The 18,561-nt window shown below is 38.6% G+C and overlaps 2 protein-coding genes across 2 annotated transcripts; one reads left to right on the forward strand and one right to left on the reverse strand.

Moving 5' to 3' along the window:
- Window positions 1-2,147: 2,147 nt before the first annotated feature.
- Window positions 2,148-4,959, reverse strand: LOC111250951 (uncharacterized). The gene is made up of 2 exons (XM_022806979.2): window positions 4,672-4,959; window positions 2,148-3,745 (listed from the first exon to the last, which is right to left on the reverse strand). Exons 1-2 carry the CDS (start codon window positions 4,672-4,674, stop codon window positions 2,414-2,416), a joined length of 1,335 nt encoding a protein of 444 aa, XP_022662714.1. The 5' UTR covers window positions 4,675-4,959; the 3' UTR covers window positions 2,148-2,413.
- Window positions 4,960-7,524: 2,565 nt separating this feature from the next.
- LOC111251212 (uncharacterized) lies at window positions 7,525-17,877 on the forward strand. Its single transcript, XM_086990494.1, has 6 exons — window positions 7,525-8,778; window positions 9,474-9,688; window positions 10,042-10,206; window positions 13,182-14,022; window positions 16,747-16,967; window positions 17,569-17,877. Exons 1-6 carry the CDS (start codon window positions 8,118-8,120, stop codon window positions 17,875-17,877), a joined length of 2,412 nt encoding a protein of 803 aa, XP_086846620.1. The 5' UTR covers window positions 7,525-8,117.
- The last annotated feature ends 684 nt before the right edge of the window (window positions 17,878-18,561 follow it).

Genomic DNA, 18,561 nt, shown 5'->3' on the forward strand with positions numbered 1-18,561 from the left:
TATATAGAACAGGTTGGTGGTAGATAATTTACATCACACACAATAAGATAATGGTAATAATAATATGAATGACAATGATGACGATGGTGAACATAAGCATTATTACTATAATTATTATAAATAATTATTGCTATTATTGCATATATATATATATATATATATATATAAACACGCGATATATAACGTGATGAATGGTGAAGATAATGACAATATTAATGACGATGATTAAAAAAAAAGTGATGACGAAAAGAGAAACCTTAATGATGAGCAGAACATAATGGAAACGTGATTATATAAAATGATATTATTCATACAAACAGAAAAAGCTGAAGTAGACACTAGATAAGACCATTTTGGGGTAAATCATCATAACCGTGATCAAGGTGGTAACGATGATCTTGGAAATAAGTGGACACGCAGAAAAAATGTGCTGTTGGTACTAATCATGCCGGGTTGAGGGACTCGTTGCTGATTCTGACTTTTGAAAACTTAGCTAGAAGCCTGAACTACCGCGCAAAACCTACGGGCATACAGGCAGTTGAGTATATGATGAGAAACACCTATATATAAAGGCTGAGCGAGAGAAATGAAGTTAGGAACAAAATGAAAAACCAGAGAGGAAGAAAAACACACAGAAAGAGAGCGAGAGAGAGAGAAAGAAAGAGCGAGAGAGAGAGAGATAAAGAGAATTTACAAGATACAGAAGACGAAAGCGTGTTCTGGGGGTACAAACATGAAGTGGTCGAACAAGACACAGAACGCAGACGCGAAACGCGAATGCAGAATATTTTTAATGTTCTGGGAGAAGACCAATGACAGACAAAAATATGTAGATGATAACGGTCAAGAAACAAAACGAATGCGCAAGGGGGTCGTAAAAACACAGATACGTGAATTTTGCGAGGCGGGCTTTTTGCGGGGCTTTGGAAGAACTGAAGAGAACTACTTGCTAAAAGCAGAATGTGGGCGGTTTAAAAGGGAAGAAATAACGGAAATTTCAGTGGGCCAATGGGAAATGGTGAATGGTGAAGAGGGCCAAAAACAAAAATGGAAAGCGAAAGTGGGATAACGCAGTAGTAAAATAGCAGCGCCCCTCGGATGAGCGCCCCTCACTCGTGGACACTTCTTCGGACAACGGAATAAACTATGATACCTAATTGTGTTAATAATAACTTATCAAATTGTTTAATAAATAAATTGTATCCATTGACAATAGCGCTTGTGTATTGCGGTAACCTTGAGAGCTAAAGTAGTAAAATACCAACTACTACTTTTTGTTTTTCGCGTCGTTGTGGTCATTTTAAGTACAGAGATATGTTCGTTACGGTGTTACTATCGAAATAAAAATACTGTGCAGATCACTTGTATTCGAAAATGATTTTCCAATCAGTGATGTAAATCATACTGTGAGTGACTAGACAACTCGAGCTTCATAGTACGCTGATGATGTTTCTGGTAAACAAAGTCTGCTATTCTTTGCGCGTTTGCAGTCTTCATCTCATCGTTTATCATTCATAATGGTCTATTGCTACGATTCGTCATTGCTTTAGTAAACCAAAAGTATCTGATTATCTTAATTAAATAAAAAGCGCAATGTTGCTTTGTCTGGTATACCCCGTCTGGCACGTGAGCCATCGATGGTACTAGGAGTCGATCTGAACATGACTCAGGCTGCAACAGTGATAACTAGCAGCAACATAAAATTACTCGATTGCCCATATTGACTGTCAGTTAACAAATAACAAAGTACTTACTTTGTCGGGTCGCATAAAGATGAAAAGGAAAAAAAAGCGTTACTTTTAGGTTTTTGTAAATTTGTTCGCCGTCATTTACTTGTGCTGGTCTAAAACGGTCACTACATGCTCTTAATCTCCCCACCTTTTATACTGTTTCCCTGTATTTGTGTCACCATCGCATTGATGAACAAACAGTTGCTATGAAATCGTATAATATACATAACTGTTTCGTCTTATAATCACATGGGCTGTAAGACAAGTGTGCAAGTACTTCGACCTTTGTCCGAGCATAGAACGTTTTCTCTGCGCAACCAGATCATAAAAAATATTCAGGTAAACTTTGCTGCTAGAAAGCTTTCGAACATTACAATGCCTAATATAAAGATGAATGGAAAAGCAAGGGGCGTATAATTAAAAATTAAGAATGAGAACCACTTTATTCAACAAGAAGTCAAAATAATGATAATCATTTTCATTTCATAGGAGTTGTATCAACTACTAAAAACCTGGCCCTGTTTACAGGTGAACAGCAGTTTATTTATTTAACTAAAGCTATTTGCGACATAAATAGAAACATATTACTACTATGGCTGCACGTTAATGCCAATAGGCAATGTTTTTTTTTAGTATATGTACGTACATACATTATGCATACACACACCGTGTTAGAATTTTGCTCAAAGTTTCCCGCCATTATAGATATAGTCCGCCAACGTCATACGGCTTGGAAAAGATGAGTATTGTCCTCTGAAAGGCATCTGTAGCCAATGAGGCCATATTCCAGCTTGGGCCCATGTTGGTAGGCTGCAGCCGTTCTCACATGTTACAAACCCACCAGCCGGGCAATGCGAATGGAACTGGGGCAGGAAGGGCCGGTCGTGCAAAGGCGAGCTGACGCGTTGCGACAACGGGTTACTTTCATCAACATCAGTAGCATGCATAGGTCGAACGAGTTCCTCTGTAAAGAGCGTCTGATTAAACAACGCTTGATGTGGAAGTCCGCTTCCGCAACTTCTTGCCCGTTTGCGCTCTGTTGGCGCATGCGTTTGGGGTCCACCACGTTTCCAACCTTGCCTTTCGAGGCAAGCTGCTTGCTGTAGCTGGACACCTTCGTCGACTGCGTAGCCACTGTCCTTGACGGGTTGAACAGCTCCACAGGCAAGTTCGCCGCTATCGGTTCGTTGTTGATGTTGTTGTTGCTGCTGCGTAGAGCTGGTTTTAGCTGGCACGTCCTGCTGTATGATATCTTCGGGCTCCTTGTCATTTTCCTCAGGCTCTCCTTCTAGTGAAGTCGGTTTGCCATCATCTTTCTTGCTATCTGTCTTTTGTGGCTCCTCAGTTTGAGCTGTATGAGTTGCTGCTGTTGTAGTTGGAGTGCCGGCCCCTGTTTCACTATCTGTATCTTTATCTAGCACAGGATTCGATAAGGAGCGATGCTTATTACTCAAACGTTGGCTACGGACAGTAAGTGGAAGTCGTTCGAGTCGCGATACTAGCTCGGCCACAGGAGACCGCTTTTCTTTAGCTGCCTGGAGAATCTCTCTCCAGGTCGAACGAATTACCACGTAATCTCCTGGTAAAAGTGGTCTGAATATCGGCTCCGATGCGCACAATTCTGACCACGACGCTGCTGTAATATGCATATTGGTCGGGAAGTAATCTAAGGAAACGATGATGCCCTTGCCATGTTCACGGGGCCCACGCACGACACATGCGGGCTGCTCTATGACCTCGACCGGTGTAATGTCCAACGCTTTAAATGAGACTGGACTGCTCATGTGGTCCTCCGGCTTTTTGATGATTGTAAATTGCATCATCAAGCCCGGCTGTATGTAGTCACGTTCTGATTGTGGGATGTTGATGTCATGGTAGAAAAAAGCTGCTTCCATTCCACGTTTCTCAAACGGGGTGAGCAGTTTCAGGAATCCATACGGCTCTCGCTTGGAGGGGAAGGTCTTCTTAATCACACCTGTTACCTGAATTGGTTCAGTTGGTGACGTCGGCACGGTCTATTTGGAAACATGCGCGTAAATAACAGGACATTAGCGATTATTTTCTAATCAGAAATCTAAATAAATAAAAATGATGTGTATACATGAGGACCACAACGTCTCAACACATTCTTCACCAACACACTCGAAGTTATTGTACCCTAACGTCTAAGCATAGCGCACTGCAGATGAAGTTTATCTGTTACATCGGCGGTCTATCCGTTAAATAAAAATGGTTAGTAGTTAACAGTTTGGAAAGATTTCCTGTGGTACCTACGGTGAAACGTAACTTGACAATCGTACTTGGATGAAAAGTTGAGTTGTCGCGTGTATGGGCTACATAGATCGATGCTTAATTTATATAATTTACCAAACTCGCGTCGGATAATGGTTCTTTGGTTGCGGTGTTTCGTTTCTAAAGATGTCCCAAACTGGCGTCGATCAGATTCTCTAATCCAACGTACGTTTAATTGAAAAGAAAAACACTAAGACTTGAAGTCGATATGAAAATTCATAAGAGTAATTGACAATCTTAGTAGCAGTTAAACTAATTATGTCGACCTGCTCAAGGTAGATTCACTGCTAGGAAGTCCCATACGTGACGTACTTTACATAAATAACGTAAATGCCTCTATGACTGACAAGCAGAGGAGCGGCACAGGCCATTCCTTGGGTTGTCCTAAGTAAGGTTTCTGTTAAACTAACCGTCGTTAGTATCGAACCATTAGTATCGATGACGAGAAGTTAAATTGACTTTTTTAAATCAGATAACTTCACAGATAATATGCTGTCCGTGTTGCAGCTCTAAATGATGATGCTGTTAAACTATAGCGTAACAATAAAGAATCGGAATAAGTATTATAGGTTACCACTAGCAAGAAGAATGCACAACTTGACGAATAAAATGAACTAGCTGGTCAAAATTCTTTGATTTATACACTTACCATCACGAAGTGTAGCTCACTAATTCACTAGACAACAGGAGTATTTTGTACTAACGGCTCAAGAACTAAAGCCGGTCACCTTCTGTCGAAGGCTGACAAAGCGTGCAAAACGCTACACGGGGCTCGATAGTTGCGTCACCAACAATACATGTATTATTACCAGCAGACGAAAAGCTTTTCATTCGACGTGACACAACAGATTTACGGTCGAGATCTTTAGAATCAACAAGAAATAGCATGAGAGGATCTCGGTGTATGCTAGTGTTCACGTTGACTTTGTGCACTAGCGTCACTTGAATGAAAAACGCAAAAGCCTGAACAGCTACCGTACGAAGGAATTGCTCGGATTGTTTGGTGTTACATGAATGACTTTTGGCGAGATGTGTGACGCATGGTTCGATGATAGGCGCATCACAACGCACTCCATGGCCAAAAAAAAAGGAGGAGATATAATGAGTTAATTTGCAGGCTACGAAGACGGTTCAAGAACTCAATAGACGAAGGCTGTTTCAAGAATTAATTAAACTAAGCCGCGTAACTGAAACGTCGATGACCATGATCATTAAATTATTAGATCTGATAAAATAGGGTGAATAAATTGCCGGGCCGATTTTCGATAAGCAAAACGAAAAGCGCAGAAAAACGTTACATTAATTTAAATAATTTTTGATAGATGAAGGAACGTTTGGACTTCTTGAAAGTCAATGTTCGACCAACTTACGCGATTGTATGACTACTTGTCTCACTCGGGAACAACATTTATACAGAACAATATTACTTGAAAAAGTTCGGTAGCGGCACATTGGTGGGGTTCAGGCAATTCGTCGTACGTGGCAGTTGTCAAGACGTTAATAGAAATTTCGAAGATAAAATCAGATAAAATGTTTGTTTGAAGGAGCACATATATTGAATTTACATCATAAAAATCGCGGTTTGTAGCCTACCATTACTGTAGCAAAAGATAGCACGTATCATCATAATTATGATGAATACTGACACTTGGAATATATTTTCAATCTGATCATATTCCATAGATGAATGTAGACAATTTCATTTTACATGCTTTGTACAGTAACCATTTGTAAGATCTACTGAAGAACAGGACGCGCCATCAAAGAGACAAATTTAATCTATGCTTGCTTATAGGATAATTGTTGAAACTGTAGCAAAAATTACACTATTATTTGATGCCGATTTTACGGCTGCAACGACTTAGATTACGCGCATGTAGAATGAATTAGAGTTAGTTGGAATCATTAATATGTCCTTCAACTCTACTACTTTAGTCGTGCATCTTTTGTTGAGAGTAAAATGGCATTTTGAAAGCAGGCTTAAAATATGTGGCCTTTGATAGCTTATATGGCCTTGGTATACGAAATACCTACAAAGAAATAAGGAAAGATCTTTCCAAAAAAGGCTAAATCATACGTGCCCTATGCCTGATATTAATCTAAAAGTGATCTGTAGACGTTATGTATTGGGACCGCTGCTTTTTGGGCACGTGTAATTCAAGTGGACGAACTTTAGCTTAAACTATATTATAACTTATGTCCTAGGTATTTTAATCTGTGAGATTTTATTCTGTCGTAGTTGCGTTTCCATAAGTAAAGGGAACCTAGGATGCCCCGAAAATTGAGGGATTCATTATAAGTATTGTGAATGGCGTAGGTGTTAAACAATGAAAGTATCATTTCGACTAACCGACTTCAGAATGTCTCTTGTTGGTACCTTTGCATAATAGATTTAATCTTCTATTCTAGAGGGAGTAAAGTCTGTATGCGTGCAGATAAATTTTCCAGTGTAGACGATTTCGAAAACATCTCCAGTAATCACTCGATTAGTTTTAATGAGCAACTCTCATCCGACAGTTAAAAGCCATTGTGCATACGAAGGTAAAATTTACGCAAAAAAGCAAAAAAAAAAACGCTAAGACCGATGCCTTCACTGCCATCACATAGTGAGTAATAACACACGCTCTAGCGCTGACAAAAATTGCTCTACTGCGCATATATTTATTTGTTATTTATTTACAGTATGGTTCGGCACCTAACAAATACACATAACCAATTTTATGTCGAAATTGGGTAGTTGGTGAATTGGAAAGACGAAAACTACTCAATTGCGACATTTCTTTGTTGTATCGTCTATTTCATATATCAGATAGTGAAAGAAAGCATTTAGCAACGTGTTGTAAAGTTATTCGATATATATAATAATGATAATAATAATAAATTTGCGACGAAAAGGTACGAAAACGTAAGACAGACAGGTAGTGGCAGGCGAAAATGTCACATCATTATATTAAAATAATTGCTACACATAATACGAATGCAACACACGGAAAGGTCATTAAAAAGCGAAGAGGGTAAGTAGAGATTTGGAAGTGAGCAGAGCTACCGGCGCAACTTCAATGTCAATCGCCATATTGGCGAAAGAAAGCTGCTTTTAATTTCATTCTTTGAGGTGCCGTTTTTGACGTCCCCGTAAATTATCTGGCATCAGCTAATACCATTCTGCAGCATTCGAACACTATTCAGCAAGTTTTAAACATGGCTAGCCAACTAATTAGCTATTAACCGCAACCTTTCTCTGAAGGTAAACCATTTATGCAAAACACATTATACTGACATCTTCCATGCACTAGCAGCAATGTTTATTAATTCTTCTTTCTATTTAAAATAATGGTAACAACAATAATATATAACACAATTGACCACGGCATATTTTAATCATGACATACAAGTAACCATTTAGAAACCCAGAGAGGGACTTCTGTTTTTCTCAGCTCTGAGCAGACGGCTGGTTATGAGAAGTGACTTGCAACGCCTCCTACCGATACGGCTGCCCGCGATCAAAACGCTAGAAAATAGAACGTTAGTGGTCTTCGCGTCACAATGTGATATAGCGCTATGAGACTGAGCCAATTTCCAGTCGTGATCCGAAATCTAATAAAGTGTTGTGCGATATAATTGCTAAATCGGAAGTGTTAACGTTGCTTAATAAGGCCACGCTTTGCCGGTCCTAGTGAAATATTAATAGAAACCACCGCGAAAGCGGCTGGTTGGCAGACATTGTAGCAGCTGAGGATTATTTAGAAATAGATAGCACTGCTTAGAGGCAATAATTTCCGTGAAGCGAATGAAATAGCTGGTTCTTCTATATTTGCGAGGCAAAGGGAAAATTGCTCCTAATAACTCGTAGATCACTAAACTGCTACGATACTCTTCCGTTGAAAAGATAAAAGTGGAAAACAACTTTATGTGTGTACGGGTAAAAGTTCACTGTAGAAGGAGAGGGCGTCCAATTATCAGCAGGGCAGCATTCGCTTCTTTAGGTTTCTCGCGAATAGCAGCCATAGCGAAACGCATGGATAGTGTAGTGTGATCTGTATGTTTTTAGGATATTTGTAGGAAGCATTTGTACAAGTTTGTACAACTGTGTTTTAAATGACGCTAGATAAAGAACACCATCGGAGTGAAATGGAATCAAAAGACATTCAAGCAAAGGTGGCGCAACTCTTCGGTCAGTGGATGACAGAAGCTGCGGCCGCAGGTGTTTCGCAGCAGGAGGTTGCACCCGGCCCAAACGAACGCTTGGCAGATACAGCCACTCAACTGGAACTTTTTTCTGGAAATGGCGGTTTATCGGCCACACAGTGGATTGAGCGTTTCGAATTCTCCAAGCAGGTCGGCAACTGGTCTGTGGCTAAGTCGTGGAGTGTCATTTTAGCAAAGCTCACGGGTCAGGCAAGACTGTGGCATTTGAAGTGCGGACGAAAATTGAAGACCTTGGATGAATGGAAAGCAAAGTTCCTTGAAGAGTTTTTACCACAACAGCGGATGCTCAATTTTGTTGAAGATCTTGCTAGCTGCAGACAGGAATACGGTGAAGACTTGCAAGTGTTCGTATGGAGGTCAGCTGCTGTCGCTGCACAGCTCGGCATGACGCCTGATGATATCAAGGGCCATATTCTACGCGGCCTTCTCCCAGAATACGAATTTCTTGTGCACGAAATGCATGGTCGGACACACACCGATATTTCCGACCTGTTAAAGGATATCGTGAAACGTATCAAGTGCCACGGATCACCGACTGATGCTACCAAAGGTAGGCAGTTCATCAAAGTAACAATTTCTGAAATGCGTGTAAAGACGTGTAAATCACGCGTAGTATAGGTGGTATCACTGAGCACGTATGCTGATGAAGGTATCGTCCTATAAATAGCATGCACGACTTACCACACAAAGCCTTCTTATAGCAAATGTGAGTGAATGAATTCAAATAAAGTTCTCGTTACTGTAGGGAACCACCGTGTGATATGTATCATTGAATTACATAGATTCTATAGCTCTATAAAACCCCTTTTTCACTATCGTCTGATAGTGGAATTAGTAAACATCTAACGGAGTCACACTTATATCGCCGAGCTATATGACTCAGAGTTTTAGTAGAACTTCCGCGAAATGTAATACAAAATAGTTTTTATTTAATCGTACTAAATAGTTCGCTTTATATACTACTGTCACTTCAACTGGTTTCTTGTTTTCTTTATTGATGAAATTTTTTAGTTTAGTAATCGATCACCGATGAACAAGATCATAGGCTATTTCCGATCGATAGCATGTTACTCCGTTGAGCTATTGTTACTATATGTGTTAGAATCAACAAAACCTCTTTGTTATTTAAAAAAAAATATTTAGAGAGCAAACTCTAATATATACATGAGTATAGAAAACAATTACAGTTTGTCAATTATAAGTTATGTATTCAGTTATTGCCTCTGTGCTTTTGGTATTCTTCAGATGCCCCTTACCAGCTTAGCCTTCGATGGCAAGCCACGTTTGCCGGTTGCATCCCGCAAAAAGCAGTGAAGGGAGGTTACGATGCCAGCGGTGAAACCTATTACGTGGCTCGAGCATCCCATGAAGGAGCCATGGTGCCAGGCCGGGCAGTAGCTATGTCCCGGGCTGCCTTTGTGGGATATAATGGCGAGGAACACATTAAACGAAATTTCGAAGCAAGTACATGTTTTGCACTTAATAAGATTCTAGATTAACAGTGCTCATATTTCAAACCCTTTAGTTTTCAAGTTTGTGTATATCTCTTTCAATGCCGGAGTGTGTAATATGTGGATAATCGGTTTGAAGTAGGAGGTTACGTTTCCAAAAAAATTCGGAAATTTTTTTAAATCCGAAGAACGATATACCAGGTCAGTGAAAAATTCAATCGATTTTTTGCTTACTTTTACAATTCAAGTAATTCCAATTTTTTGACGTTCATTCGGCATTGAAGTGCTCGTATCCCAATATTGAAACATGCAATTGAGAACCATGATAAATTTGAAAAAAATGGTTTACCATTGAATGGCAGGTGTTGGTGGCGGATTGCGACCTCGAATGGATTAAGTATGACGGTGGCCGGCTGCCCTCGGGCGCAATTCAGGGTGGAATCACTGAGAAGGGTGAGCCTTTATATATTGGGCGTGCTTGTCATGAAGATTCGCTCACAAATGGAAAGGTTCAGAGTTTAGAAGAGGTAATTAAGCTTGAAGTTGTCATGCTATGTTGGCGCCATTGTAAAGTTCTTATTTGATTAATTCTTTTGTGCTTGTTTTTAATGTTCTTCATTCAATTACATGCTTCTTTCTATGTAGCATACTATGTGTATAACGAACTGGTGAAACGGATGCTTTTTGTTTTTCTAGGTAGTTTTGAAACTATTTAGTGCACGCAATCGCTTATAGAAAAACACAAACTATGATTTTATAACAGTAGCAATACATTTATAGCAACGCACATATGCGCGGCTGTCAAGAATCGCTTATAAATATATTACCCTAGTTACCATTCGTGCATCACAAATACATACCGTTCTGCAAGGAAAGATTCATCTTAGGGCTGTCATGCATATCGAGCACTTTCCTCAAATCTACGTAACTCGTTTTAGTTCGCACAGACGAATTTCCAGTTGCTGGAGTCTTTTTTTCGACCATACTCAGTTATAAACGTTTCACTTATGCCTGCAAGTATGATAGGTTTTCGCTCATTGCATGTTGTAATTAGTCCGCTAGCGCGTGTGTGTGAAATAATAGAAAAAAAGAACATTATTTCCCTTCTGTGTCTAAATATTCTGTGTGAGAATATGGTACTACCAGTGTATTTTTGTCTAGTTCCAGAAATGCTTGATTCCTTGCGGCGGGCAGGAATGGACCTACGAGGACTTTGAAGTGTTAACCTGTAAAACGCTTAGTTTCGCTTAGCAATCTAGGCTGTCCAATGCCGAAGTTAGATGACGTCGATCTACGAACCTGTATTTGTGGTCAAGATAGTCTATTCGATATGTTAGAAGAGGAACGCTTGCGCAGGATTCAGCGAATGTTAGTTTATATATAGTAATGGTTATTTTTAATAGCAAATTGGTATATATTGTTGTTTAGCGGCTCCACTTTTTTATTGGCGTAGCAGATATATATATATATATATATATATATATATATATATATATATATATATATATATATATAGCGTTAAAGAATATTTATCTTCAAGTAAGAGTAATCAAGTTGATTACAATGTTGCCTTTCAAACCGGCTTCAATATAAAGACATGTGCTTTTGGGCTTATTATTAGTCAAGATGCTTGTAGAAGTCAAATTTTCTAAATATATACTACTGTTAAAGTTAACAACGTGTTGTTTTTTTAGTCTGAGTAAAACAAGTGAAACCACATTAAAGGTTTTGTATTTACGAGTAATCCCTTAAATGACCTGTAGTATATTATCTGTTATTGTTCTTTTAGGTAATACGCTTTCTTTTGTGATACCTGTGTCCCATAACTAGTACTTTACTAGTCTAATGTTCATTATTTTTTTAATATAATGTATTACAATTTTAAGAACATTTTAAGACCCTTTTAGCACCAAACTCAGCGGTTAACCTGCAATTTTTTTCAGAAACTTACATATATAAGCATTATCGCCTATCCATTGTGACGCAAATTTCACGTGACCTAAAAGCCGCCGAAAACGTGCGTTAGTTAGAAAAACAAGAAGGATTCATTATTTTTTTTAAGGGTCAATTATTTGAGCTGAGTGTCCGTATGTTTAATATTTTGTTTTTTGCTCAGTTGTAAATTTTTAGGTTTTAGGATTATAGCGTCGATAGTACTGAGCGACTGCACTGACTTTTAGGCTGGATTTTTAACTTGGAGAAATCCCTATCATCTTACGTCTTAATGTGAAAAAAAAACTCAAAGCATCTTATTGAATTTGTATTATGTTTACACTGGCGTCTATGTGTGCTTTATCTAGAAAGTGAACGAATCCACTTCTAAGTTTACGCAGCAGATTCTCGATTACCATCTTGATTAAGAGTCTAGAATTTATTTTTGTTATTGCTTGGTGACAGTCCAACCTAAAGGTAGATAATTATATACACTCCGTCCATTTAGTTCATATTATCTGTATTCGTTAGCTATGTATCTTTTTAAATTTCCCATACGTTTGAAGTTAACAAAAAAACCGGCCATTCTATTTTATAATTTTCCTCCATTTCGCTATATAATTAACCACTACTACGAGTTGCTCTAATAGTCTGTTTTATCCATACATTTCGTTCGAATTTTGTTCTTAAAGGATATATTGCGTGTAAACTGTGACATGAAGGCCGTTGTCTTTTTTTGAGCGATGGTATCTACATCCTCCGTGAAGAAACGTTAAGAAAACGATACTAGGTCAAGCGTTCAAGCAGTTTACATTTTTTCTAATACCAGATAACCTAATAATCAGTTGGTTCAAGAAACTTCTATTTTGTTATATGTTGAGTAATATTATTTAGCCATTGTAAAGTTTTTATTAAACTAAGAATAGCGAAGATTGCAATCTACCGAATGCTAATTAAATAGGCGGCCATAGGCTTCGTGTGGTGGCACAAGAAACACTTTACTTTTCTTATTTATTCTTATTTCACTATCTTTAAATTCAAAAAAATAAAGAGATGTCAAAACGTACATTTGTGTAAGTAGGAAACAGGACTAAGGAAATAATAACTACTACCTGACAATCCTGTTTTCATACCACATTCGCATATTTGTAGGGTGGTTGAAACCCGCGCGTTTCGAATTAAAACGATATAAAAAAAATTACTGACATATCTCTAAAAAGAAGCTCCCTGACACTACTGGAGTTCAATAAGAAGAAAATGATTTTACATAAATCCGTTGTGCAACAGAGTGGTTATCATAGGGGACATAGGGGTGTTTGTCGCTATCAGTCTGTTGACAAAAAAATCGTATTGTGAGAGTAATGTGACATGTGGCGCCACCTATCAACATTGATGACGACAGTCATATAGCCAGTGGAGCAGTAGACTGCGTGTGAAAATACGTTTCAATACGTACGTCCATGCAGCAAGATCATGTGTGCATGGCAACGGGCTAAATGAAAGTTATGTTTCCTATGGACATCTCTAGAACAACACCGTTGCCTAGTAATATATTCCAGTGTATTGAACAAATAATCGCGGCGAAATACACCATAGAATCTCGACTATTTCAAGCATTCAACGTTCAAACAGCAAACGGTCGTCCCCGAAGTTGCTTCACAATAAAATTTTGTTGGCGCACTCACCAAATCATTGCGTAAGAGAACGCCATTGTATTGTACCTCGTTTTCTGTGTAGAGAAATTTCAATGCAACGAAGCTTCGTAGACGCGGAAATGGCCTCTGCGGATCTGGAACAGCAAATGATTCAACTTTTTTCCCGATGGATGACAAGTGCCGCCAGTAGAGCTGGCGTTAAAATCACACAGAATAATGAAACACTCGCAGCTGAAGAACTCGCTGACACTTCGGCACAATTAGAAAACTTTTCAGGCAATAGTGAAGACCTCACAGCTGCGGAATGGATAGATCGTCTCGAGATTGCCAAAGATGTCGGAGCTTGGACAGAGGCAAAGATGCGAAGCGTGTTACTAGCAAAACTGACGGGTCCAGCTAGATCATGGCATTTGACTGGTAACGGCAATCTGTCGTCGTTCGATGAGTGGAAAGCAAAATTTCTTGAGGAATTTTCACCGCAGCAGCGTCAACGGAAACTTATTGACGACCTGAATGATCGTATACAGAAAGGCGGCGAACCATTACAGTTATATATTTGGCGATCAGTTGTTATTGGAGTGCAGCTAGGAATGACTCCTGAAGACGTGAAGGGCCAGATTTTAAGTAATTTAGAAGTCGAGTATAAGTGTCTTGTTCAGGAACTACAGGACAGGACCCATAACGACATTCCTGATCTATTGAGAGATATCGAAAGGAGCATTAAGTTCAATCAGTCTATGCTGGCTGTTGTGAGAGGTGCGTCTTAGAGATAGATATAAGAGGTGCACATTTGTATTAATAGACGAAGGTTTGCGGGTAAGCGTGCTTATGAAGTGCCATTTAACATTTCAGGCTGTCTTGCTCTATGATCTGTCTAATGTGCGCCATACGTAAGCGATTTCTTTGCCGATTCCAATATTCGAGTCACTGCTTGATTATTAGTAGACAGGATCTTTGACGGTTAGCCCTGATGATTAACGAGTTTGCTTTTACTTTTATCGGTATGCAAAAATGTGATGTGAAAATATCATTTCGTAGCGATGGCATCTTCGTCTGGTTCACATCTACGATATACATGTTTTCGCATTCATTTAAATCGAGTTATATAGTATATGGTGATAACTGGCCGTTTGTGGTGAGCTAGTTTATTTATTGATTCAGCAGTCTCGTTGGGCATACGTCTTAAGGCCATTACTGTAAATATTTTAATACTTAGCAGGAAATAATATCTATCATTTTGTTCTATAACATTCCATAGCAGGATATGAAAGTTACTCGTTGTAGACTCCATTTAACCTTAATTGTAACTTTAGTCACTTTATGGTGACCAGCATAAGCCAACAAAATACTGATTAAATGCAGTTGTAAATATCCAGCGCGTCGTGGTGATTTAATAGTCGAGGAGGGTCTAATCAAGAAAGGACCGCCTGAAGGCGTATTCACTCGGATAGTTTGCGACGTTCTCAAGATGACGTGATTGATAGCATAGCTAACATCACTGCACATACTTACGCTTATTGGTTAGTAAAGTTTGCAACAATTTAACGAGCACAGATGTTAGAGATTGCACACCGAACTGTACATTGAGACCCATTTTATTTTTCTCGCAGAGCACTAACCCTTGGGTTAGACTTATCCCAAGTGATCAAGTTAATTTATCTGGGATTAATTTATGTGGGACACTTTTTGTGAAACGTTTTATCTACTATCGAATAATAAAGCAGTTAACCTCTCAGGTATTAGGCTCAGTAAATTGTCATCTTACTATGGTTCATGTAAGTTAAGCATGTGTGTGCAAATCAAGCTGGCTACCTGAATGAGTTATACCTAAAAAGCTGTAAACAGCTTTGATTCCAAATAGATATATATGGGCTTGCCATATGGATAATTTTCGAGTCATTCGTTTGTAGATGTGCGTGGGTGTTACGCTATGCTATTATATATTTATGTAATGACTTCTTCGTTTTCAACATGAACAACTGCTGATTGCAACGAACCGCTGTGTGGAACGCAAGGGAATATAGAAGTATATAAAGATACTCAAGCAAGTACCCAAGCAATATGAAAATTATCTGGATTTTATGTTCGGGACTTGATAGTTTTAAGAGGGTTATCGGGCGTATAGGAGGTGCTGTTTTTAGCCGTTATTCGAAAGAGATGATATTGAATTACACTGACCGATGTAATTTTGATATATCTCTATCCTCGTTTTTGTCTTTTTAATAGGTGGGATTCAAATAAAATGCTACTTAGTCAATGCTTGAGAAATAAAGAGGCTATTTTTCGCATAATTAGAACTGTTACCAAATTATGATTTGCTGAAGACATGTGTCTTCACTTAATTAGAGCACGTAGCTGAGTGTCTATTTGTACTATGAGATAAGTTGGGATAATTTACTACGACCCAGCCCCCAAGCTCTGCAAAAATAATTATTGAACTTGCATTGAACTTATTGTTGTAAATAATAATTAAATTTAGAAAAGCCGCCCTCGTTAATTGAAGCGCTTTTGCCATGTTCGGTGATAAGTTAAACTGAAGACAGAGGTCTTGGTTGTTGGAACCTTTATTAGGATTCGTTTAACAAAAGCAGATAGCAAATAAAGATTTGTATTTGCAGAAAAAGTACAAAAAGTAAGATATGAAAAACATGATTAAAAATCGCTTGGAGTCAAGATATTCTTCGTAACATAAATAATTGGTTAAAGGCAAATGATGGAAAATTTAAGCGTTGTATCAGTTCGAACATCATTGTTTAAATTTTGCTTATACCTTCATACATTGGTACCGATTTCCGGCGCATGAAAACCTATACAAAAATTGATTCATATTATCACGGATGACTGGCTACCGTTGACAATAAGCAATTTACCAATGCTGTTGGACATTTAATTTCTAGAGCGTATTTTATCAATTATTTATCATCCGCTATTACCTACTACATTAAAAAATTGTATAATTTTGCCAAAACATTTGAATTGACCCGGCGTTGGAAATAATTATAGACGGAAAACAAGGGCGACGATAGTAATTTGTGAAGCTATTCTCTTTCGAATTCAAAATGAAGCATGTGTCTTAACAGTAGTGGTTACGAAAACGCGATTATAAAGGCTACTCGGCCGAAGATCGTATGTATGTTGCTACTTGACTTCCATATGTTTTAGACTCCTGTACTAATTGCCAAACTATGATGAACTTTTTAATGAAGAAATATTTTTATCTTTACCTCATGTCGCAAAAATTTGCGTTTGTATATTATCGTGGGCACCTGCTGTGCTCGTATCGCTCATAACCCGTCCCAAAATTGATCATTCTGTTGTAATTTTTAATAGGTAGGGTTAATTATTGAGCCATTTTGTCCATGCGAGTCTATTATTGGTAAATCAGTTAACGCACGCTTACAGCTAAATTATAATGACGAGTAAACAATTGACGATAAACGGTTGTTAGATTAGATGCTTCTTTATTTCTTAATTTTGCAGTTTCAAATACTCCGTACGAGATACGACTCCGATGGCAACCCGCTTCAAATGGATATGTTCCCAAAATGGCGTTTAATGGCGGAGTAGACTCGAACGGTGAAAAGCTGTACGTGGCACGAACAATTCACAGAGGCGATCTGACTCCGGGTAAACTGGCTCCTTCGCATGGGGTCACTTACATACCGTACGATGGACGAGAATATTGTCATAGGGAATATGAGGTTCGAAAAGCCGTAATACACTTGTACTTTCAATTTTTTTAGTAATTATAAATATTTAAAAATTTCAAGAGTGTATGTACGTTGATTATTATGCTGACTAAGTGATAGTCACCTAGTCATTTTCGTCCAACATGCCTTGCGCCTATATACCCGATACTGTGGCCTGAAGTTGTAAAGCAATTCTTTTAGGCAAGTCTGAGAAAGAGGTGATTATGTTTAGATTACTCGTTAGCTTTGAAATGCAACTCTTACACTACTTTGGAATCGTAAAGGTCACGCCAGCTCAGAAGCATGAACCCTCATCTGCTGCAAAAGGTTCAATATATAATTCTCGGTATTTAGTGAGTTTTACGAGGTTGGGTTCCAAACTAAGACATATAGACCTGTCACTACGAACCAATAGCGGGATATTGAAAATTCACAAAATGTATGCTACAATGTCAATTGGTAGGTTTTTTTCGGTGGAGGACGAATAACGAAGTACTCCCTGAACTTCAGTCACGGTACAAATACATAGTTATATAACTGGTTTGCACATAACTAATGCTAAATTTACATAATACTCATAATGAGTGAGTTCGATTTTTGTTTTGACAAACAGGTGTTGGTGTCAGATTGCATCCTTGAATGGGTTGCGTGCACTGCCCCCTGTAGGCTACCTCCGGGCTCCATTCAAGCTGGAAAGACCAAAGATGGCGAACCCCTGTACATTGCGCGAGCTCCCCATCGCGATTCCATGACTCCTGGAAAATTTCAACTTTCGAAACAGGTTTATCTCTGGTTCCTAGCACCCATATTTCCAACAATTATATGCGGTTTCCAAAGTGGCATGCAAATGATCGTCTGGTGTACCTGTTCCCCGTACTTTAAAGAAAAGTACGGTGAACGCGTTCTGAAATATCGCTGTTGAAGCGTTACAAATGAATCTCCACTCTAATGTCGATAGTGAAAAACACAGAAGTTAGTAAATTCGTAGGGGTGTTTGTTGGGGCTTTATTATTTTGAATCAGCGATTGTAAGTTATGGACCACTTCGGAAGCACTGCCTGTAGCGTCTTTTAAAAACAGAGATATAATTTACGGTTTTATACAACCGCTTTGAAAAACAAAAACTTACATTTGGCCTATGCAAGATATAAGGACAGTTCGATTTGACCTCGTAGCTTTTATATGACGTTTCGTTTGGATGAGCTGCCGGAATAAAACATCATAACATGGTTAAATGACGCAACAGATCTATGGCGGCACCTCCATCGATTCTATGCCCTGTTCATATGCATGATTCAATCTAATCAAGTACTACCTCTCACAAACGTTTTTTTCGTTCTTCGTTTCATTATATTTCAATTACCATTCATTTCAGGCGTGCTTTCTTTCTTGGGGCGGCCGCGAACACCGTCATGAAGCATTTGAAGTTTTAGCATGTCATACGATTGCGCTAGACTAGTTAGTTGTCATCTGTGCAAGCCATTTGATGCCTAAGAACTTGTTCCCTCTTTCAAAGAAAGCGGCGACTGAATAAACACTGTAATAGCACTAAGAGCAAAGGTAGCGATCTATAATTGCAAATTGTTATGAGCGTCAGTATCATTTAC

Source organism: Varroa destructor, unplaced genomic scaffold, assembly GCF_002443255.2.
Source record: "Varroa destructor unplaced genomic scaffold, Vdes_3.0 BEIS01000005.1, whole genome shotgun sequence".
In the NCBI taxonomy this organism is placed as follows: Eukaryota; Metazoa; Arthropoda; class Arachnida; order Mesostigmata; family Varroidae; genus Varroa; species Varroa destructor.

Bases quoted from the DNA above. Each gene is read 5' to 3' on its own strand.
- LOC111251212 (XM_086990494.1), top strand. From the start codon at position 8,118: ATGACGCTAGATAAAGAACACCATCGGAGTGAAATGGAATCAAAAGAC. The intron at 14,023-16,746 runs GTGCGTCTTAGA...TTAATTTTGCAG, and splicing joins TATGCTGGCTGTTGTGAGAG to TTTCAAATACTCCGTACGAG. The intron at 16,968-17,568 runs GTTCGAAAAGCC...TTTGACAAACAG, and splicing joins ATTGTCATAGGGAATATGAG to GTGTTGGTGTCAGATTGCAT.